An 18,129-nucleotide genomic window follows, 5' to 3' on the forward strand; every position below is an offset into this window, starting at 1 on the left:
GACGCACCCAAACACTTTAATTATAGCGCATTTTCAGAAAATAAAGTTCTTAATTTTTATTTATTATAGTCATATATGATACAACGCTCTATAAGATATATAGAACATCAAAGGAAAACTTTAACAGATATTAAACCAAACCAATATTAAAGTCCATTTAAGACTTTTGCCTTTGAAACTATATTTTAGAGAATTTAATACTCAAATTATCCCGTACATTAAAATTTCTACAATAATTGGCTCAAATACCACCCAACGAAACCGAGATATAAATAACAAATTTGCCTAAAACAAACAAAAAGAATATTACCGTATTCATGAATCTAGCAAAGGCGTCTGATACGGTTTGACATGAAATTCGTTTAGAAAACTTATATAAAATTGGCATAAGGGGTATAGCGTTAGAACTCCTTAAATCATATTTAAAAAATATAACGCAAAAATTTCTTTTGGACAACGCAATTCATTCCTATAAACAATATTTGTATATCTTTTTAATAAAATAGTGATAGGATCTATAAAGATGAACGTTTTAAAACACGTTTAATATTCTGTATCGTGATATGGGTGTATCTTATGAAAATAAGATCTCTATTCTTAGAGAATATTCTCAAAATAAAGTCATTATAGATAGCTTATATTCAACTAATTTAATTTCCAAAAAATCAGGAATATTGAACTTTAAATTAATACACAACTTAGACTAAATATGTGACAAGACCGAAAAAAAAATGGGTTTTTTCTGATTCTGTATTAAAAAATGGTGATTTAAATAAAAAAAAACATATTGGTGTCATATCTTTTTTTGAGTCACCCTGTATATTTAATTTCCACTAAACTAAACCTAAACCCAATATTAAAATCGACGAAAACCTAGAGATACTACTGATCCTTTATTCATAATCAGTAGTATCTCTAAGTAATAGAATATAAAGCAGATAGATTATAAAACTTTTATTTTGTACTACTGAATTTAGTAATTTAAAATAATAATAAATTTGAAACAAAATAATATCAATCTACACAAAGTTACTTTTATTTTATATTTAAAAATAGTTTTTTATATACTAAAAATAAATACATTAAAAAATCATCCGCCAACCCAACTTTGACTTCTGAATAAAATTACTGCTAATATACAGTATATAAAACATGGATAAAGGTATGTATTTTTAAAATCTATTGATAAATTACTAAGCACACTAAACCCATAGTCGCAAATTTCTCACTGTCAATTTCCTGCTGTGCTTTAACCATTTATTTTCACCTTTTTAAGCTCCTTTGTACCACGAGCTGGTCCGCCTATTTTTTGATTCAATTGATGATTCGCACTCGAAAATCACCAGCAGCGAAATTTTAAAATCGATTGCATGCATTACACAGGCTTTGATGTTTAACCAAATCTCCTTATAGCGCATTATGTTTTATTCATGTGTGAATTTTTTTAAATTTCGGCTTGTAAATATGTGCATGTTTAGGGCGCATATAATTTACACATGGAAAATATGTATCGATGGGATATATTTAGAAAGTATTGGAATTTTTTGTATAAAAGATTTAGAAGTAAAATTAAAATTTCTTTATTTAAAAAAATAGTACAATATTAATTAAACAAATAATGAATGCAAAGCTCATTAGAAGTACTTTTTTTGTCTATGCCTTCAAATGGCTTGTCATTACACAAATCGCTAAAACACGCTGAACAATTGTAATCTGTGACATCTGATAGATATCCCTTTGCCAAATTATTACAACCATTATCTGGTCCGCATCCTCTCGCATAGATTTTTTGAGGGTCCATTGAGGGGACTTCGATCCGAAAACTGGCCTGTAAGCATGTGTGCTCACACATTAGCGTGCGGCTAATGTTCGCTCGACATTCCTCGACATTACTGTAGGATATGCAGTCGTAACATTGTAGTTTATTGCTCACTAAAATAAAAGTAGTTAAGCGATAAAAGGGAATTTTTAAAGTTATATATAGAGCAAGTTGTTAAATGAAAATTTATACTTTGTGAAGGTTAGAGTTAAAATGCAAAATTGATTGATAATCGTTTTTTTACAATTGATAATGATGGATTAGCAAAATAACATAGGTCCAATAAAAATATTGTTCTGACTCGTATAGTCTTTGGTTTGATCATAATAAACTATGATCTTTGACAGACTGCTTAAATTATTAATATTAAAAATTATACTGTTATTCAATAATCCATCTATTTACTAGAATAAAATAAATACAAGACTCAAATTTTTGCATGCTTTTACATATCACTGTAAACTACTATAATATAGTTTACTACTACTAAGCTATAATTAAACTAAATTAATATTAATAAAAAAAATTCAATGTTATCTATATTTGAGTCTTGTAAATCAGTTTGTTAAAAAAGTATAACTCAAAAAGCGCTCAAGTAGTGCTTCAATAAGGTTGCAGCACAAGGTTCTATTTTCATCTTCTGATATTTGTCATGTTTATAAATGACCAACGCCTCCTGGACTTACTACAAAGTTAGCTGATGACCTCATTTTGAATCTTTTCTAATTTGTAGAAAAAATTAAAAAACAGATTGATATTAAATGAAAATAACAGAGTAACCACAAAAGCACAAATTAAAGACAGGAAGACATGAAAAATTGCCACACTTTCCCTATATAAAGATGCAAAGAAACTGCCAACATCTATTAAATCAGAAAAAATATAAATCCAGTTATAAAAAAACTTGGAAAGGATTGATAATATCTTTTACTGCAAAAGGATTATCTGTATCTATGAGAACAACTTAGGATTATAATATTATATTTTTCAATAATCTTACTCGCTTATTTAGCCCAAGAAACTGCTTTGTATCCAGATAAGTTTACTAATTTTATTCAAATTATGTAGTTAGAGTTAGTAAGTTCTTTTATAGTATATAGTTTAGCTCTATAATATTGTAATACCCAAGGTTGAATCAAATCAAAAAGGTTGAATGATATCAAATGAATCAAATGTACATAATCTTCTATGAGGGTTGTCATTAACAAATAAAACACTGGTAATAAAAAAATTGAACACTCGCACATATCTCTAAGAAACTTAGGTTTTAAGGTACGTAGGTGTGATTTTAGTCTAGCTTAGTTTAGTTAAAGTTGTAGTTAGTTTAGTCAATAAATTAGTAGGACTACAAATACTGCAGACGAGATGGTTCAATGTAAGTAAAAATAGATGAGACTGCAAAACAAAATATTCTTTTTTTAGAAATCTTGAAAAATAACTGACTGATAAAAGGACAAGTTTTTAGAAAGAAAACGGCCGATTGCATAAATTAAAATATTATTTTTAAATTAAACGAGGAATTAAAACACGACATTGCTGAGTATAGCATTCTGGGTTTAGGAGTTTGACTTAATAAATAATAACTAAAAAGATTTGGAATATGCATTATAGTGGGTAAACATATATTAATCTTGAATTAAAAAGGTATTAAAATAAATGAAGTTGATAGTGAACTATAAAATATAGCACAAGACTTACTTGTGCTATATTTTAAGATTGGATCTGTAATAAGACCACATTTTTTATTATATACATTAGTAGCCTTTTTAATCTCGAAATTAAGGACAATAATAATAAATAGAGGGTTTTGATATGTAATCAAACCCTGGGGCGTGTGTCTGATACATTGGTGTAGGGGGTAAAATTGTTTAAACCTTTTGCCCCCTGATAATGGACACATGTATGGAATTTTAATTTAACTAAATGTTTAAGAAATAATTGGAGAGAGAGTTTAGAATTTTCATTTTACCTTTTTTACTTTTATACCTTAACACCTACGACTCCACTGCAAGTATGGACTATTTCTTCACTTTTCTTCACTCTCGAAATTAAGATTAAAGTTACAAAAGTTGACATTAATCAGGAATTTATAAACTTTTTTTAATTTCATAGGTTTGTAAATTCTTCTCCAAAATCATTTTGATTGAGCTCATGAAGAGAAAAAATAATAATGTATAAATAGTTTGAGCTGGTCCTGAGGTCTCTGATGCTACGGTAATCGGATTTCTCATGTTTTAATATCCACAAAAGGTGTTCGTATTGTTAGCGAAGTCAGTTGACTGGTTAAAAAACTTTTTTCGTAACTATTCCATGTTTGTCTCTTATTGCTAACTAACATTAGCAGTAAACGTCGTAGTAATGTAAGTGACATTCTAGACAGTGTAACTCAGGGAAAGTGTCGCTTCATGGATCTCGGAAACTATAAAAGTTTGCTGAAATTATTGGCTTCCTATTTACTGCTTTCTATTTTCTAAAATCAAGGTCTATATCTTGTGAAATTAGGGCATAAAAAGAATATAGCCATAGAATTTGAAATCGCGTAGGTTTTATAGACGTACGATTAGTGGAGTGGTACCTATATATATATATATATTCAAAATTTTGCTGCTTTTCTATTTATTTGTCACAATCTAAAACTAGGACAAAACTATCATGTAAAGATCCCTTGTGTAAGAATATCGACGTTATTAATTGCCTCGGTACTTATAAAAATAAACGTTTTTTTTACATTTCCTATAAACTTCATATTAAAGAAAGCATCGATAGAGGTAGAATGCCAGTTCAGTTCATTAAAAAATTGTAATAACTTGGTTTATTCCAATTATTTTTCTGCCTCAAATTCATAACTCATCATCTGCTGATGCCCTGACGATCCCTCTGAGTCAAGGCTGAGATTTGATGCAATTCTATAGTCTCCGCTAAAACATCAGATTCTGTTAGAACGTAGTTATTCTTAATTTTTCTCAAAACCAAGAAAATTATTTTCATATGACCAATTTGTTTATGATGAAATTTAAATTGGAAGTTCAGCGACTAAAGATACTAGTGCTATGTTCACTTCAACTATCTGATTAGGTAATGTCCAGTCAAATTTTTCACCAACAATGTTATCAAGAAGCTCTTGTTCTAATATTTCCACAAGTTTTATTAAAAATTTAATATTATTTTCTCTTATAGAATAGAAAAGGCGTTCTTTCTAAGGCTGGTCTTTCAAAAGATAGCTTAACTCGTGAGCAAGATATTATGTATAATGTTTATAAGTCAATCATAATTATGTAAATTGATTACTTCTGAAAAATTAAAGAACACATATTGCTTCTTTAAAGTCTCTTTATAATGTTGAACAGTTTCAGTTTATAAAAGAGAATATGAATCAAGTAACTAAAGAATTTATAAACTCTCAATTGCTAAATGCAAATCATCCACTTTCTAGTCGCAGGTCATCAGTGAAAGACAAAGGCTTTGCCCTCTCAATTTTTAAATACAGTCCACGGCTTTACAAATATTTAAGCCGCTTTTTCCAATTACCCTCTTCAAGAACTCTTCAAGCTTTACTTTTATCTATGGACAAATCGAACAAATTTTGGAATACCTTAAATTGCAGGCAGAGTCTATGAGTGAACTAGATGTCATCATATCCTTTGGACTCTGTGTGAATCCCAATTGAAAAGTTTTATTTTCGGTAAGAAGCATGAAATTCTTAAATCTGCAGTCAAGGAAAATGCTTGATTAACTATTTATTTACAAATATTTAAGAGTTTTCTTTCCAGAGCTCCTCCGAAGCAATTCAAAAGTTAAATTTTAATGTCATTTATAGTGTGAATTATGTCAATCTTTTTCTATCTTTATCTCAAGAAGAAAAAATAAATAAATAAGATACTGTAAGATTTTGAAATGCAGTTATTATGATATTGATATGTAGGATATTATAATAGCACATTTAAATACAATTTTGGATTTTTTCATATTCTTTGTTCTATTTAGAAGTTCAGACAAGTTAACTATTTTTAAACTTTTTTATTATTCAACTAATTATTTATTTATTGCAATCTTGTAATTTTTTTTATTCCAGATGAATAAATAATATATTTTGGTTTACATAAAATTATACATTTGTGTTTTATTTTTGTATTTTGAATAAACATTATTCCTGAAGAAGTACATTTTTGAACTAGAAAAAGTGTAAAACTGTTTAATGGTACGAAGGTGTTTTAATTCTTTTGGTTCCAAAAGTAAATTTCTAGGTTAAATTCTATATATATTTACCTAATTAAGGACAGCACATTAAATTGCACAGTAAGCCGGTGTTTTGCTTGATTAAAATAGATTTGTATAGGGAGAATTTGTTTTTTTTTGTGCCAACTATTTTATATTTTTTGTAACTTAAAAAATATGAAAAGGAAATGTGTTGGAAATAACAGGTATTGATAATAATTTATTATAATTTATTTATTTTATTGGAGCACCCATAGCTTGTAATATTTAGTAATTTTCTCAAGTTGGATCTGTCTTAGAATTCGAATTTCTCGCGCTCATTTTAATTTAAATTTGGCGCCCAATTTGAGCACGCTTTCTTTTAAATCGGATTGGTTCAATGGGTTTCCAAAAGAATTATGGCTTACAAATGTCAAAATTAGTTTGAATTATTGCACCATCAGTAGAGGGCCAAAATTTCTTTCTATTAACAAAGCAGCCAGCATTTCTCTATGTTTTTTTTTTGTATGACTTAGGATTAGATCGATGCAGCCTTAATTAAAGTAATAATAGATAAATAGATACAGCTATAAGAGGAGATAAAACAATATGTTTTAAAAATTTAAATTTTAGTACTAACAATAGATCAGATGTGACTTTTAATTAATCTTTTAACAAAATTAGAACCATAGGTTTAAGAGTGTCAATTAAAAGAAACGTCAACCGCATTAGATTATTAATGCAGACTTTACCTTGTTACAAATTCATAAATCAATAATAATTCGTATTATGTTAGGATGTTATTTGGTCATTTGTCTCAAATAAATAATTCATTAATAAAGTCTTTATATTAGTGATTTCTTAAATGTACGCCTTATAAATATATAATTTTCATACTAGTCATAAAGCACACCATTCACATTTTATGTTATGTACACTGTAGAAGTATTTATGTATTTACACATAAATAAAATTTCCCAAATGTACGCTACAAGAATAGCACAAACAAAACAATATTCACTGGAATAAAGCCCTAGAGAATACACTAAATGAAAATTTATCGTCGTATTTGCGAAGTAACTGAGCTCAAATATATACCAACCTTTGTTGTAAAGTAGTGAAATAAATGTATATTTAAAGCAATAAAACTAAATAAGTAAATCGGAACTATCTTACCTGCCAAGGAAAATAGTGCAGTCAAGACTATGAATATGCTCGAGGGCATGGCTGGTTAAATAATAGTTAAACGATTGCATTCTAGTTTTTAAAGGTAAATAATTTTTAAGTATAATATATTAGGATTGATAAGTTCATTTTTAGAAGGCAGTGTCTTTATCAGTACATTTATATGTCAAACGCTAATAAGCCAGATAAAATTTATTATTTGAGTAAAAATAAAAAAGCTAGGGTTTTAAAAAAAAATCATAGAATACATATAATACTAAATAATTAAAAACATTATAAGTAAAACTGTAAATTAAATTTGAAATATATATTAAATAAAATAAGAACAAATCTTATTTACCAAAGTGATAATGAAAGGTTCTCTTTCTCACATTGAACCCATCGGTTCCAATTAAAGTGGCTATAAATTTTAATGCAAGCGTGGTCTCTTGCATACGACAAAAGGTGAATGGAGAGACTATAAAGCCCTTATTCTTCCGACAAAAGATCCTTGCTTCCTTATTTGCAATTTCTACCTAAATCTGTAGGAACGCGGGAGAAAAGGCGAAAGATTAAATAGGGGTTGCTTTAAATTTCGGAAATAATTGGGTTAAGCTCTCATTTTTATGTTGATTCTGACCATGGGCAGATGGGAATAACATATTTTAGAAAAAATTTAACAGGGAAAAATTGGATGGGAATGACACTTTCTTTGGGTTTTACATGGATTAGAATGGTTAGTATAATAGTTCTTATTTAAACACACAAAGTTTCTATGTTTTTTTAGGGATGTTTGAAATAAATATAGTTAATTAATATTAATAATAATTAATTTGAAATATTTATAGTTAAGTCAATTTCACTTGCAAAAATTCAATATAATAGTGATTTTAAAAAAATAGTTGAAATATAAGAAAACCTTGAAATTGCAGTTTCTCCTCAGACTTTAATAATTATTTATTAGATTACTTTGCGTAAAACTTGATATTTAAGTTTTTCTGGGTGTTATTCCAAAAAGAAATATATTCAAATATCTCAAGCGATAATCAAGCGTTAATGTTTTCCTGCCATTAAAATTTAATCTGTTAATATATTTTTGTGAATATTATGTTCTTAAAGCAAATTTAATCAAACGAATATTACGATATTTAAAAAATAGTATGATAAAAGGTATGGATTATATTTTAAAAACGACAGTTTTCTTAGTTTAGTAAATAATGTATCTTAAGTATGAAGTATATAGGGTTCATATTTTTAGGGTTACGTTATACTAAAATGGAAAACTTATTTATTCAAGACTAATTAAAGGTTTGATACAAATAGCCTCTATTGATAATATGATTCTTCGATGAATCTTCAATTATTGTAATTATGACTAAAGAACTAAGTTGTGGCTCTGGTAAGTAAGGAGAGCAGCATCTACTAACCAGTCAAATAGATTCCCTTGATAACTATGATGTTACAGTTAAAAAGAATTGTTTACTTAAGAACCTTTCTTAGATGAAAATCAGGAATTGTTGCTTTATGGAAGGCATGCTTAAGTTTTTAGAATGTCGATGGTTTGCTGACTTTTGAGACTGAAACTTGGTGAGCGGTTAATGCGATATATGTTTGAGTCTACTTCTCAAATTTATTTATAAAATTTAAACATTTAAACAATGTTATTTCTGCTAATATATACCTGGCCTAAAATGTTATTTTTTTACACTTTCTAAAAGGTAGATTAAACAAAATATATATTACTCCATTTTAAAGATACGGTCACTAGAAATCCTAAAGACATCGGGGAGTATCCATGCTAAAATGGATGGTTTCCTTATGTATTGAATGATGGCAGCTTTGACATCTAGGCCCCATTGTACCTTTGAGGTTAGTGAGAAATACTGAGATGTGCTATTGATGTGAACTATCCACTATAAATCAGGATGCAAGTGTTATCCTATTGTAAAAAGATTTTAACGTCAGGCTATACTACCGCCATTATGGTTAAAGGTCAGGCAAAAAAAAGAAAAAAAAGAAATAGAGAGACCTTGTAGACTATATTAAGAAGTCCCACATCTGTCATTCATAGTGATTGTATTATGGTTAATCAAATTTTATTTGATGAGAAGCTTGCCAAACTTATACTCTTTGAAGAATTTTTAAAGAAAATTTCTAGAAAGAGGCATGAACGTCATCATAGTTGACGCAGGTGAGTGAAGTAAAGAAACAAGTTTTTTATAAAGTCTGCCACAGGGCAACCCTTAACGCTTCTTGAGTGTCCTATGCGGTAGATAATCCATTTAATTGGCATTGTAGAAAGTACTAATTTTGTGTCTCTAAAGCCTCTATTATATAAAGGGTGAAAACTTTCATAAGTGTTAACGTCATCGATGTGTCCGGATGATCCAGTAATCAAGTTTCCTTGATTGAGATGAGCTTGAGATAGTGTGAGTCATTTTTATATAGTTAAGGTACCCTTAATCGATTTGATATTTCCTAGGAAGTCTTACAATGCGAGGAGCCTTAATCTGGCATCCGGGTTGGTTAGATGGTCCTGGTGGTTATCCTGGTCTTCTTGAGAATTAAGCCGGTGCAGCTAGAACTGGTTTGTTTAATGATGGTAGCTTTGATGATTTATTTCTAAACAAAGAGCTTAAATGAAGTTTTAAAGAAAATGCTTTTGGAGGTATGTCGTCGCATTTATTTTGAACAAGCCTCTACAAAAACTTTAACCGCTCGTTCCAATCATTAATTTTTGTCTTTTAAATCGTCTGGTTTGCTAGATCATACAGATTTCCTTGAAAACTACGATGTTACAGTTAAAAATAATTTTATATTTAAGAACCTTTTTTGCATGAAAAGCTCATCAAAAATATCAATATTGATTTTAAAACAGGTAACTTTGAGTTTGGAGCTCATTAGGACTAGAAGGAAGGAAACCAAGGATTTTCAAGTCAGGTTATTAAATTGTTGCTTTATGGAGGACATGCTTTATATTTTTTTAGTATCTTCTAAAAGGTAGATTAAACAAAATAAATATTATGCCATCCTAAAGAGATGGTCACTGGATATCCGAAAGACATCAGGGAGTATTCATGCTAAAACTGATGGTTTCTTTATGTACTGAATCATGGCTGTGATGCTGATCATGATGCTGGCGAAATCATGATACGGCTTCTAGGCCCTGTTGTACCTTTGAGTTTGATAAGAGATTCTGAAGTATATTGGTGATTTGACATTGCCACTATAAATAAAGATGCAAGTCTTTGCACTATTGTAAGAAAGTTCTAAGAAGATAAGTCAGGCTATAATTAAAAAGATATATAAAGGTCATGCAAATAGAAGCAAGCATATATGCTACAGCTTTCATTGATAGTATATATATTATGGTTAAACAAAGTTAAGAGCAGAGATGATCAAGAGATGAGCAGCTCGCCAACCTTGTATTCATAAGTAGTATACATAATATGTATTGTGTACTATTTTCTTGTATGCTACTAGGTTTTCCCTATATATACTTGCATAAATCTCTACTTTCATAAGAAAACTCATAAACATCATCATAGTTGACGCAGGTGGCTAAAAATAAAAAACAAGTTTTTTATAAAGTGTATGATGAAGGGCAACACTTAACGCTTTATGAGTACACTTTGCGGTAGATAAACCATTTAATTGACATCGTAGAAACTACTTATTGGGTGCCTTTAAAACCGCTATTCTATAAGGTTTTGAGTTTTGTTGAGATATCCATAAACTTTGATGAGCGTTAACCTCATCGATGTGCTTGGATGATCCAGTAATCAAATTCTTGTTTGAATAAATGAATAATTGATTATTGTTTTCTAGGAATTATTGAATTATCACATAGTTAAGTTACCACCAATCGATTTGAGATTACTTGTGAAGTAGCTTGGTGGTTTAGTAGCTTGTATGAATAATTTAGAAATAACGATCTTAAATGTGGTGCATTAAAAAAGCAAGTTATGGATTTTTTGGGTTAGGATGTTATTGATGGTATAAAGAACCTCCTTTATTCCTTATTTGCATTTTTTTAAATTCAATTTTATTTATTTATTTAATAGCTTAGCTACTGAAGAAACATTTTTAAGAAATTTATAGACTATATAATTCTTATAAACTAATACGTGGACATACAATATCTACGTAAATATTTTAATATACCTCACCTTTATACTCTTTTTATTAGATACAATGAGAATACAATGTCATACTACCCAATAGTATAATTGTTTAAATACTATATTACTAACTCGTTCTATTATGAATGAGTTCCTATATTGGAACACATGGTTAAAGGTGCCTACCACAAGGCCAAAAAACGAAAAAAAATATATACTTTGTCTAATTTAATACGCCAGTTTGAATTATAGTCGCAATTTCAAAACGCACTGCCTGAAACTGCACTGAGAGGGCACTGCCTATGTCTCAATCTGAAAAAGTTCATGTACAGAAGCCGTGAAATACGTTTACTAATAATTATATAATGCAAATTTAATTCGATCCTATAGAATGGATTTATATAAAAAAATTATAAGACATATGTACGAAAAAAAAACAAAATAAAGATCATAGGAAGAATACCAATCTTCCCGTTTGGGGCATAAGCGGGAAAACGGAGATAAAAACACAACAAACAAGAACAATCTATAAACTTAATTCATATTTTACTATATTTTTTTTCCTTTTTTAGATTTTTCCTCTCAAATGAAGAATATTTGAAACATGAGTAAAATCAGGTGTACATTTTTCAGAAGAAAACACTTTATTTCCTTCTTAAATTTCTTTTGATTATTCTTTAGTTTTTTAAGATCATTTGGAAGTTTATCAAAAACTAAGGGCCCAAGGTAAGTAATGAATCGTTGGCAAGAAAAAGTCGATATAAATGGAACTATGACATTTTCTTGAAAAGCAAAACTGATTTAATGGTTCTGATTATTTGATACAAGTGAATGATTGACTTTTAAAGTATAATTTAATATAAGGTTTAAATATACATTTCCTACATTTAAATTAATATTTTCAGAAAACAAAAGGTTGATAGAGTATAGATAAGTCCTTGTTCAACAAAATTATTAAAACAGAATTTTGACAAGTAGATAGTTTTTTTTAAATTAGCATTATACCGGGTGGCGCATCGAAAACGAAACAGAGCCAATTACGGGCAGTCCATTAACTTTTTGAAAAAACGCTCGGACCCGTCGATTTTATTTTCGAGAGGGAAACTTAATAATCATAAAATCACTTTCCTACCTACAACCCCCTAAGCGGGGGTGGCACTACCCCTAAAATCTTAAATGGGAAGGGGGGTCGAGTGATACCTCATTGGAAATGTCTTTTAATTCTCTTTACAAGGGTACTTAGTTTGACGCAATTTAAGTAAGTACTTTTTAAAATTTTCGCATTTAAACCTTAAAAGGTAATTTTCAATATTTTTACTTTATCATAGACTTCTAAAGGTACTTTTAAGAAAAACAATGCCAGGCAGTAGGACAAAACCATCAAATATTATTAAAATATGAGACAAAAAATGAGATAGCTCTATCATATTACAGAATATTTTGACTTTAAGTCTAGTCATTCAAAAAATTATCGCAAAAACAGATTTAAAAAGAATTTGCTTAAGTGTTAGCTTATAATAAATATGTTCAAAATCGCCACCTCCATTCTCCATACAATAAAAAAGATTTTGCTCAAAGCGTTGTCGCATGTTTTGCAATACTTCAGGCGTGATTTGAAGACACTCATTTACAATTCTGCCTTGTAAATCTTCTAACGAAGTGGGTTCAGTCTCATAAACTTTGCTCTTTAAGTGACCCCAAAGAAAAAAGTCTAGAGGTGATAAATCCGGCGATCGTGGAGGCCATTCAATAGCACCTCTTCTTCCAATCCATCGTCCTGGAAGCGTCCGATCCAAATATTCTCGCACGAATAACGTATAATGTGGTGGGGCACCATCCTGCTGAAACATCAATCTATCCTCATCGTATCTGACATTTTAAGTTTCAATTATAGCTGTCAATGCTGGATCAATGGCCTGTTGTAATAGCTCTAAGTACATTTCACCTGTCAGATTTCCAGGTAAAAAAAATGGACCAACTAAATTATCACCAAAGGTACCCGCCCAGACATTTAACTTTTGTGGGTATTGGGTGTGTACCTCACGATACACTCTAGGATTATTGTCAGACCAATATCGGCAGTTATGACGATTGACCAAGCCATTCAGGAAAAAAGAGCTTTCATCAGAGAAACACGTATTAAACAAAAAATTTGGATCATTAATAATTCGTTCACTCATAATTTCACTAAATTGTGATCGCCGATCGAAATCATCTTCATTCAGCTCTTGCACAAGATGTATTTTGTACAGATGAAACTTATGAGCTTTTAGAGTTCTTTGGATACTACGTCGACTAATACCTGTGACAGTTTCCAATTGACGGGTATTTAATGTAGGATCTAGATTAATATGCCCTAGTACAGCCACTTCCATACCTTCATACCTTACGGGATTTTCAATATTGCGTTTGCGATTCGCCACTGATCCAGTTTCTCGAAATTTGGAAACAAGCTCCAATACATACTTTCGCTGCACCTTGCTGTTTTCATGTCGCTCATTAAATAATTCCGCCGTTCTATTAGCACATTGATTATTTCCAAAAAATTATTCAATTATTTCAACTCTTTCTGCCGTTGTATGCACAATTTTTATTTTTAAAAATAGGTATTACCTAAAAAAACCAAGGTCCCGCACTATAAGTCACCTTTTTAACAGCGTACTAAATTTAGAATAAATTGAGAATAATTTAATTTTTAGCTTTGGTCAACAAGAAAATTTTACAAATATTTCTAAATTTTTTTGGCTGACCCGTTCTCTAGTTCATCCGTATTATTCTAATGATATTTATTACCTGTCGTAAATCAATTAATATTAATATCAACGTGGTCTGTGATTCAGATAGTGAACTAAAGCAAATTCCTTTTAAATGTATTTTTGCGATATTTTTTTAAACGTCTAGACTTAAGGTCAAAATATTCTGTAATATGATAGAGCTGTCTCATTTTTTGTCTCATAATTTCATAATACTTGATGGTTTTGTCCTACCGCCTGGCATTGTTTTTCTTAAAAGTACCTTTAGTAGTCTATGATAAAGTAAAAATATTGAAATATCCTTTTAAGGTTTAAATGCGAAAATAAAGTACTTACTTAAATTGCGTCAAACCAAGTACCCTTGTAAAGAGAATTAAAAGACCTTTCCAATGAGGTATCACTCGACCCCCCTTCCCATTTAAGATTTCAGGGGTAGTGCCACCCCCGCTTAGGGGATTGTAGGTGGGAAAGTGATTTTGTGATTATTAGTGTCCCCTTCGAAAATAAAATCGACGGATCCGAGCGTTTTTTTTTAAAGTTAATGGACTGCCCGTAATTGGCTCTGTTTCGTTTTCGATGCGCCACACGGTATAAACTGCCTCAAATAATAATACAATACTTAAGTATTGATTTCCCCAAGGATACATATAAAATTAGCAACATTCTTAAATTAAGTATTTCACGTAATTAAAAAAATGTATGAGACAGATTTCTTATTTAAGTAAGTAACGTATTCGTCCCATTTTAAATGTTTATCTAGTATAATCCGGAGGCATTTAATATTATTGGTACGAAGTATTTTTTTGCAGTCACTTACAGTCACATTTCTGCAATTCTTCAAATGAATTTTCAAATGGTTCTTGTGGGGTTGATCAGACATTGTAGAGAAAAAGGTAAGAAAAAATATTTTTGAACAATTAAGGCTAGGCAAGGTATTGTCCAGCCAATCATGTACGCTAGTAAGACCTATCTCCTATAGATTGGTCTATTTCTAGATTTTTTTCCAAGTTTTTCCATAAAAAAGGAGAACAGTAACATTTGCATATGAGATAATACTACAGTTTTGACAAATGTTGTTTATATATAGTAGAAAGAGTATGGGCCCCAGTACCCTAACTTGTGGTATACCACATCCTATTGTGTTAAAAGTACTAATTGCTTCATTAATTTTTACAGCTTTATTTCTATTTTTTTATACAGTTTTTTATTAAAATAAAGAGGTCTATTTCGAACTCCATTTTCTTCAAGTCTTTGATATAAGATAGCATGAGGCCATAAAAATTGCCATTTTTTTGGAAAATTATCTATGAGGTTTATAATTGTTCATATCTTGCTTATTTCCAGTTTTAAAAATAGGAGTTAATATAAATGTTTCCCAGTCCGATGGTATGTTAAAAGTTGCAAAAGTTAAGTTTAATATATGCAATAAAAGTTTTATAATTTAAATATGTATGTGTTTTATAAAAATCAAAATTTCTTATATCACCTTCTGCGAAAGTTACGAATTTTGTCTCATGTACCCTTTATCTTCCCATTCATTCTGAACCAACCTCTACAAAAACCTTGACCGCTCGGTCCAATCTTTAATCTTGTCTTTTAAATCGTCTGATTTATCAGGTCATAGACGTTCGACCAAAGGTACAGAAACTAAATTCACTTGAGTTAGATATAAAACCATACATTCCGCAACACAGCATCAAAATTAATTGGATTTTGCATTAAGTGATTATAATGGATGTGAAAAACTTCTAATTAGTTTTATTTTATAATTTACCCTGCCCAGCTTATTATCATAGACATTTAATTTTTCTTATATTTATGTAATATTTACTTCTCATTTTAAAAAAATCTATAAAAATCTTTTTTATATGGTGTCTGTTTTAAGTGCTACTAGAGGTATCTCAAAAAGGTTAAAATTTACCTAAAATGTATTTTATTTATAAGTAAAAATCTATCAATTATAGCAAAATAGCTGCTTCATTTATTTTTATAATTTTTTTTTCTACAAAAAATAATACTTGATAATTTTACCAAATTTTAAACCTAGATGATTAATTATATATTTCAAAAGAAATCATTATTTTCTTTAAAGACTTTTTTTATATAAAACAATAGTAAATAATTTTAATTATTTTTTATACAAAAAAGACCCATTAACAGGATTTTGTCCAATATACTGATCCATATATAAAAAAAAAATTTTAACTTAGTAGGTTACATTCCAACTAGCGCACTAATAACAGAACTTAAATTAAAAGATTCAAACTTGCGTTTTTTTTAAATTTAGTAGTCCGCTATTTGAAATCGCCAGAAAAAACAGGTTCATACTTACTTGGCTTTTACTTATTGATCAGAAAAAGTGAAACTTTTTTTCACTTTTGAGACCATTTCATAGATAGCCATATTATTTATTTTTATTATTTAATAATATTAATTGATTGTGCCGCAATAGTTTCCTATAACGTTAATTCAAAAAAGAAGTGCATTGAATTAACTTTTACTTAAAGGAGTTGTGATTTTTGTAAAGGATTTAGGTCTTCTATAGCGATTAATTTTGCAAAAAAAAGGAATAATAATAACATTAGTGTCACGTATCAAACATATGGGCGTAATATTTTATTTTCCTTAATATTACAGTGTACAAACTAATCTAACTATAATGTTCAAGAACTGGTTCACTGTGAATTTAATAAAACAAAACAGGGTGATATCTGCCAGAGTCGAGGCATTCCCATACTGTTTTTCTAACCCATTTTTTACCTGCCCACTTTTTTGAGCCTACTGCCCCTTTTTATTATCCGGGTGCTAAAAAAATAACTAAACAATACGCTCGTAAAAACTAAAACGTGGGTATGGTACATTTTTTGACAGCCCGGTGAATTATTTCTGCGGATAGGTGTTGGCTGTTGCATGGCGGGGTAGCGATTTTACAGGTTACATGAATGAAAAGAAAACGTAATAAAAATAGGTTATTTGAATTAATTAGCGCGCTAATGGGTAGCTAGACAGTTTTTATTGCTCATAAATTTGCATGACTTTTTTTGTGGTTGTTGTGGGTCCTTCCCATAACATTGCTTTGAAACGGATCGTTAAATCCATATTTTCCTCCTTATTTATTAAATGTATTATCATACTTTATGTTTATTGCGAAAATATCAAGGCAATATACGCCATACTAAAATATTAAAAAGATAAAAAGTTGCTTTGTCAGGTTGGCAATATTCCATATACCCCGAGTGATATTAAAAATATAACTCTTTATATCAATTTGGAAACATGAGAAATATTTCTTGATGGAGTCTTTAGGATTAGGATCTAAAATAGATATTGGCCTTTTTTGAGTTATATTTGCAAAGATAATTTGAAATAAATGTTTTTTTTTAAGTAGAGTGATATTGAAATTAAATTTTAATATACAGGCTATAGCACCTACAATTTGTATTTAGTAACGTAACATTTTTTTAATTGCTACAATTTTGTTCAACCCGACAATTTTAGAACTGTTAAATTAAAAAAAAAACTTTATGTATTCCTGACATTTGCAACAATGTAAATAATATTTATTAATCTAAGTTTTTTTTATAATAAATTCGATTGTTTAAGAAAATGTTCTGAATATAGCATTATTTCATAAGATAATTACCATTCAAATTCAAGTTTTATTTTGGCATGATAATTTTATTTCATTATCTTAAGGGTTAGGTATATTTTAGTAAAACTAATATTAAGTCTGAAAATGATTCTTCAATATCCGTTTAAATCTGAGCTATTAATGAATTAATTATAATTTAATGTAATAATTATTAGCTCCTACTTAATGCTGATCTGAACTTAATTGTTAATTTAATTTTGTATTCTCTAATCAAAAGTAAAATTTTGAATAATTTACCAAATTTACTCAACAAGCCTTCTTATATTCTAACATACTGGAAAGTTTTCTGGCTCTAAAAGCTAAATAAAAAGCCATTATTTTCTTTAATGGTTTTCAATTTAAACTTTTTAGAATGCCTGGATTTTTTATGCAGGTAAATGGGTAAACAAATTTTTACTATTGAAAGCATAAGTCAAATAAAATTCA

The 18,129-nt window shown here is 29.3% G+C and overlaps 1 protein-coding gene across 1 annotated transcript; it reads right to left on the reverse strand.

The window, feature by feature from the left end:
• Window positions 1-1,564: 1,564 nt before the first annotated feature.
• LOC126734362 (uncharacterized) lies at window positions 1,565-7,288 on the reverse strand. The gene is made up of 2 exons (XM_050437950.1): window positions 7,190-7,288; window positions 1,565-1,932 (listed from the first exon to the last, which is right to left on the reverse strand). Exons 1-2 carry the CDS (start codon window positions 7,236-7,238, stop codon window positions 1,604-1,606), a joined length of 378 nt encoding a protein of 125 aa, XP_050293907.1. The 5' UTR covers window positions 7,239-7,288; the 3' UTR covers window positions 1,565-1,603.
• Between the last annotated feature and the right edge of the window lie 10,841 nt (window positions 7,289-18,129).

This window comes from Anthonomus grandis, chromosome 3, assembly GCF_022605725.1.
Source record: "Anthonomus grandis grandis chromosome 3, icAntGran1.3, whole genome shotgun sequence".
Classification (NCBI taxonomy): Eukaryota; Metazoa; Arthropoda; class Insecta; order Coleoptera; family Curculionidae; genus Anthonomus; species Anthonomus grandis.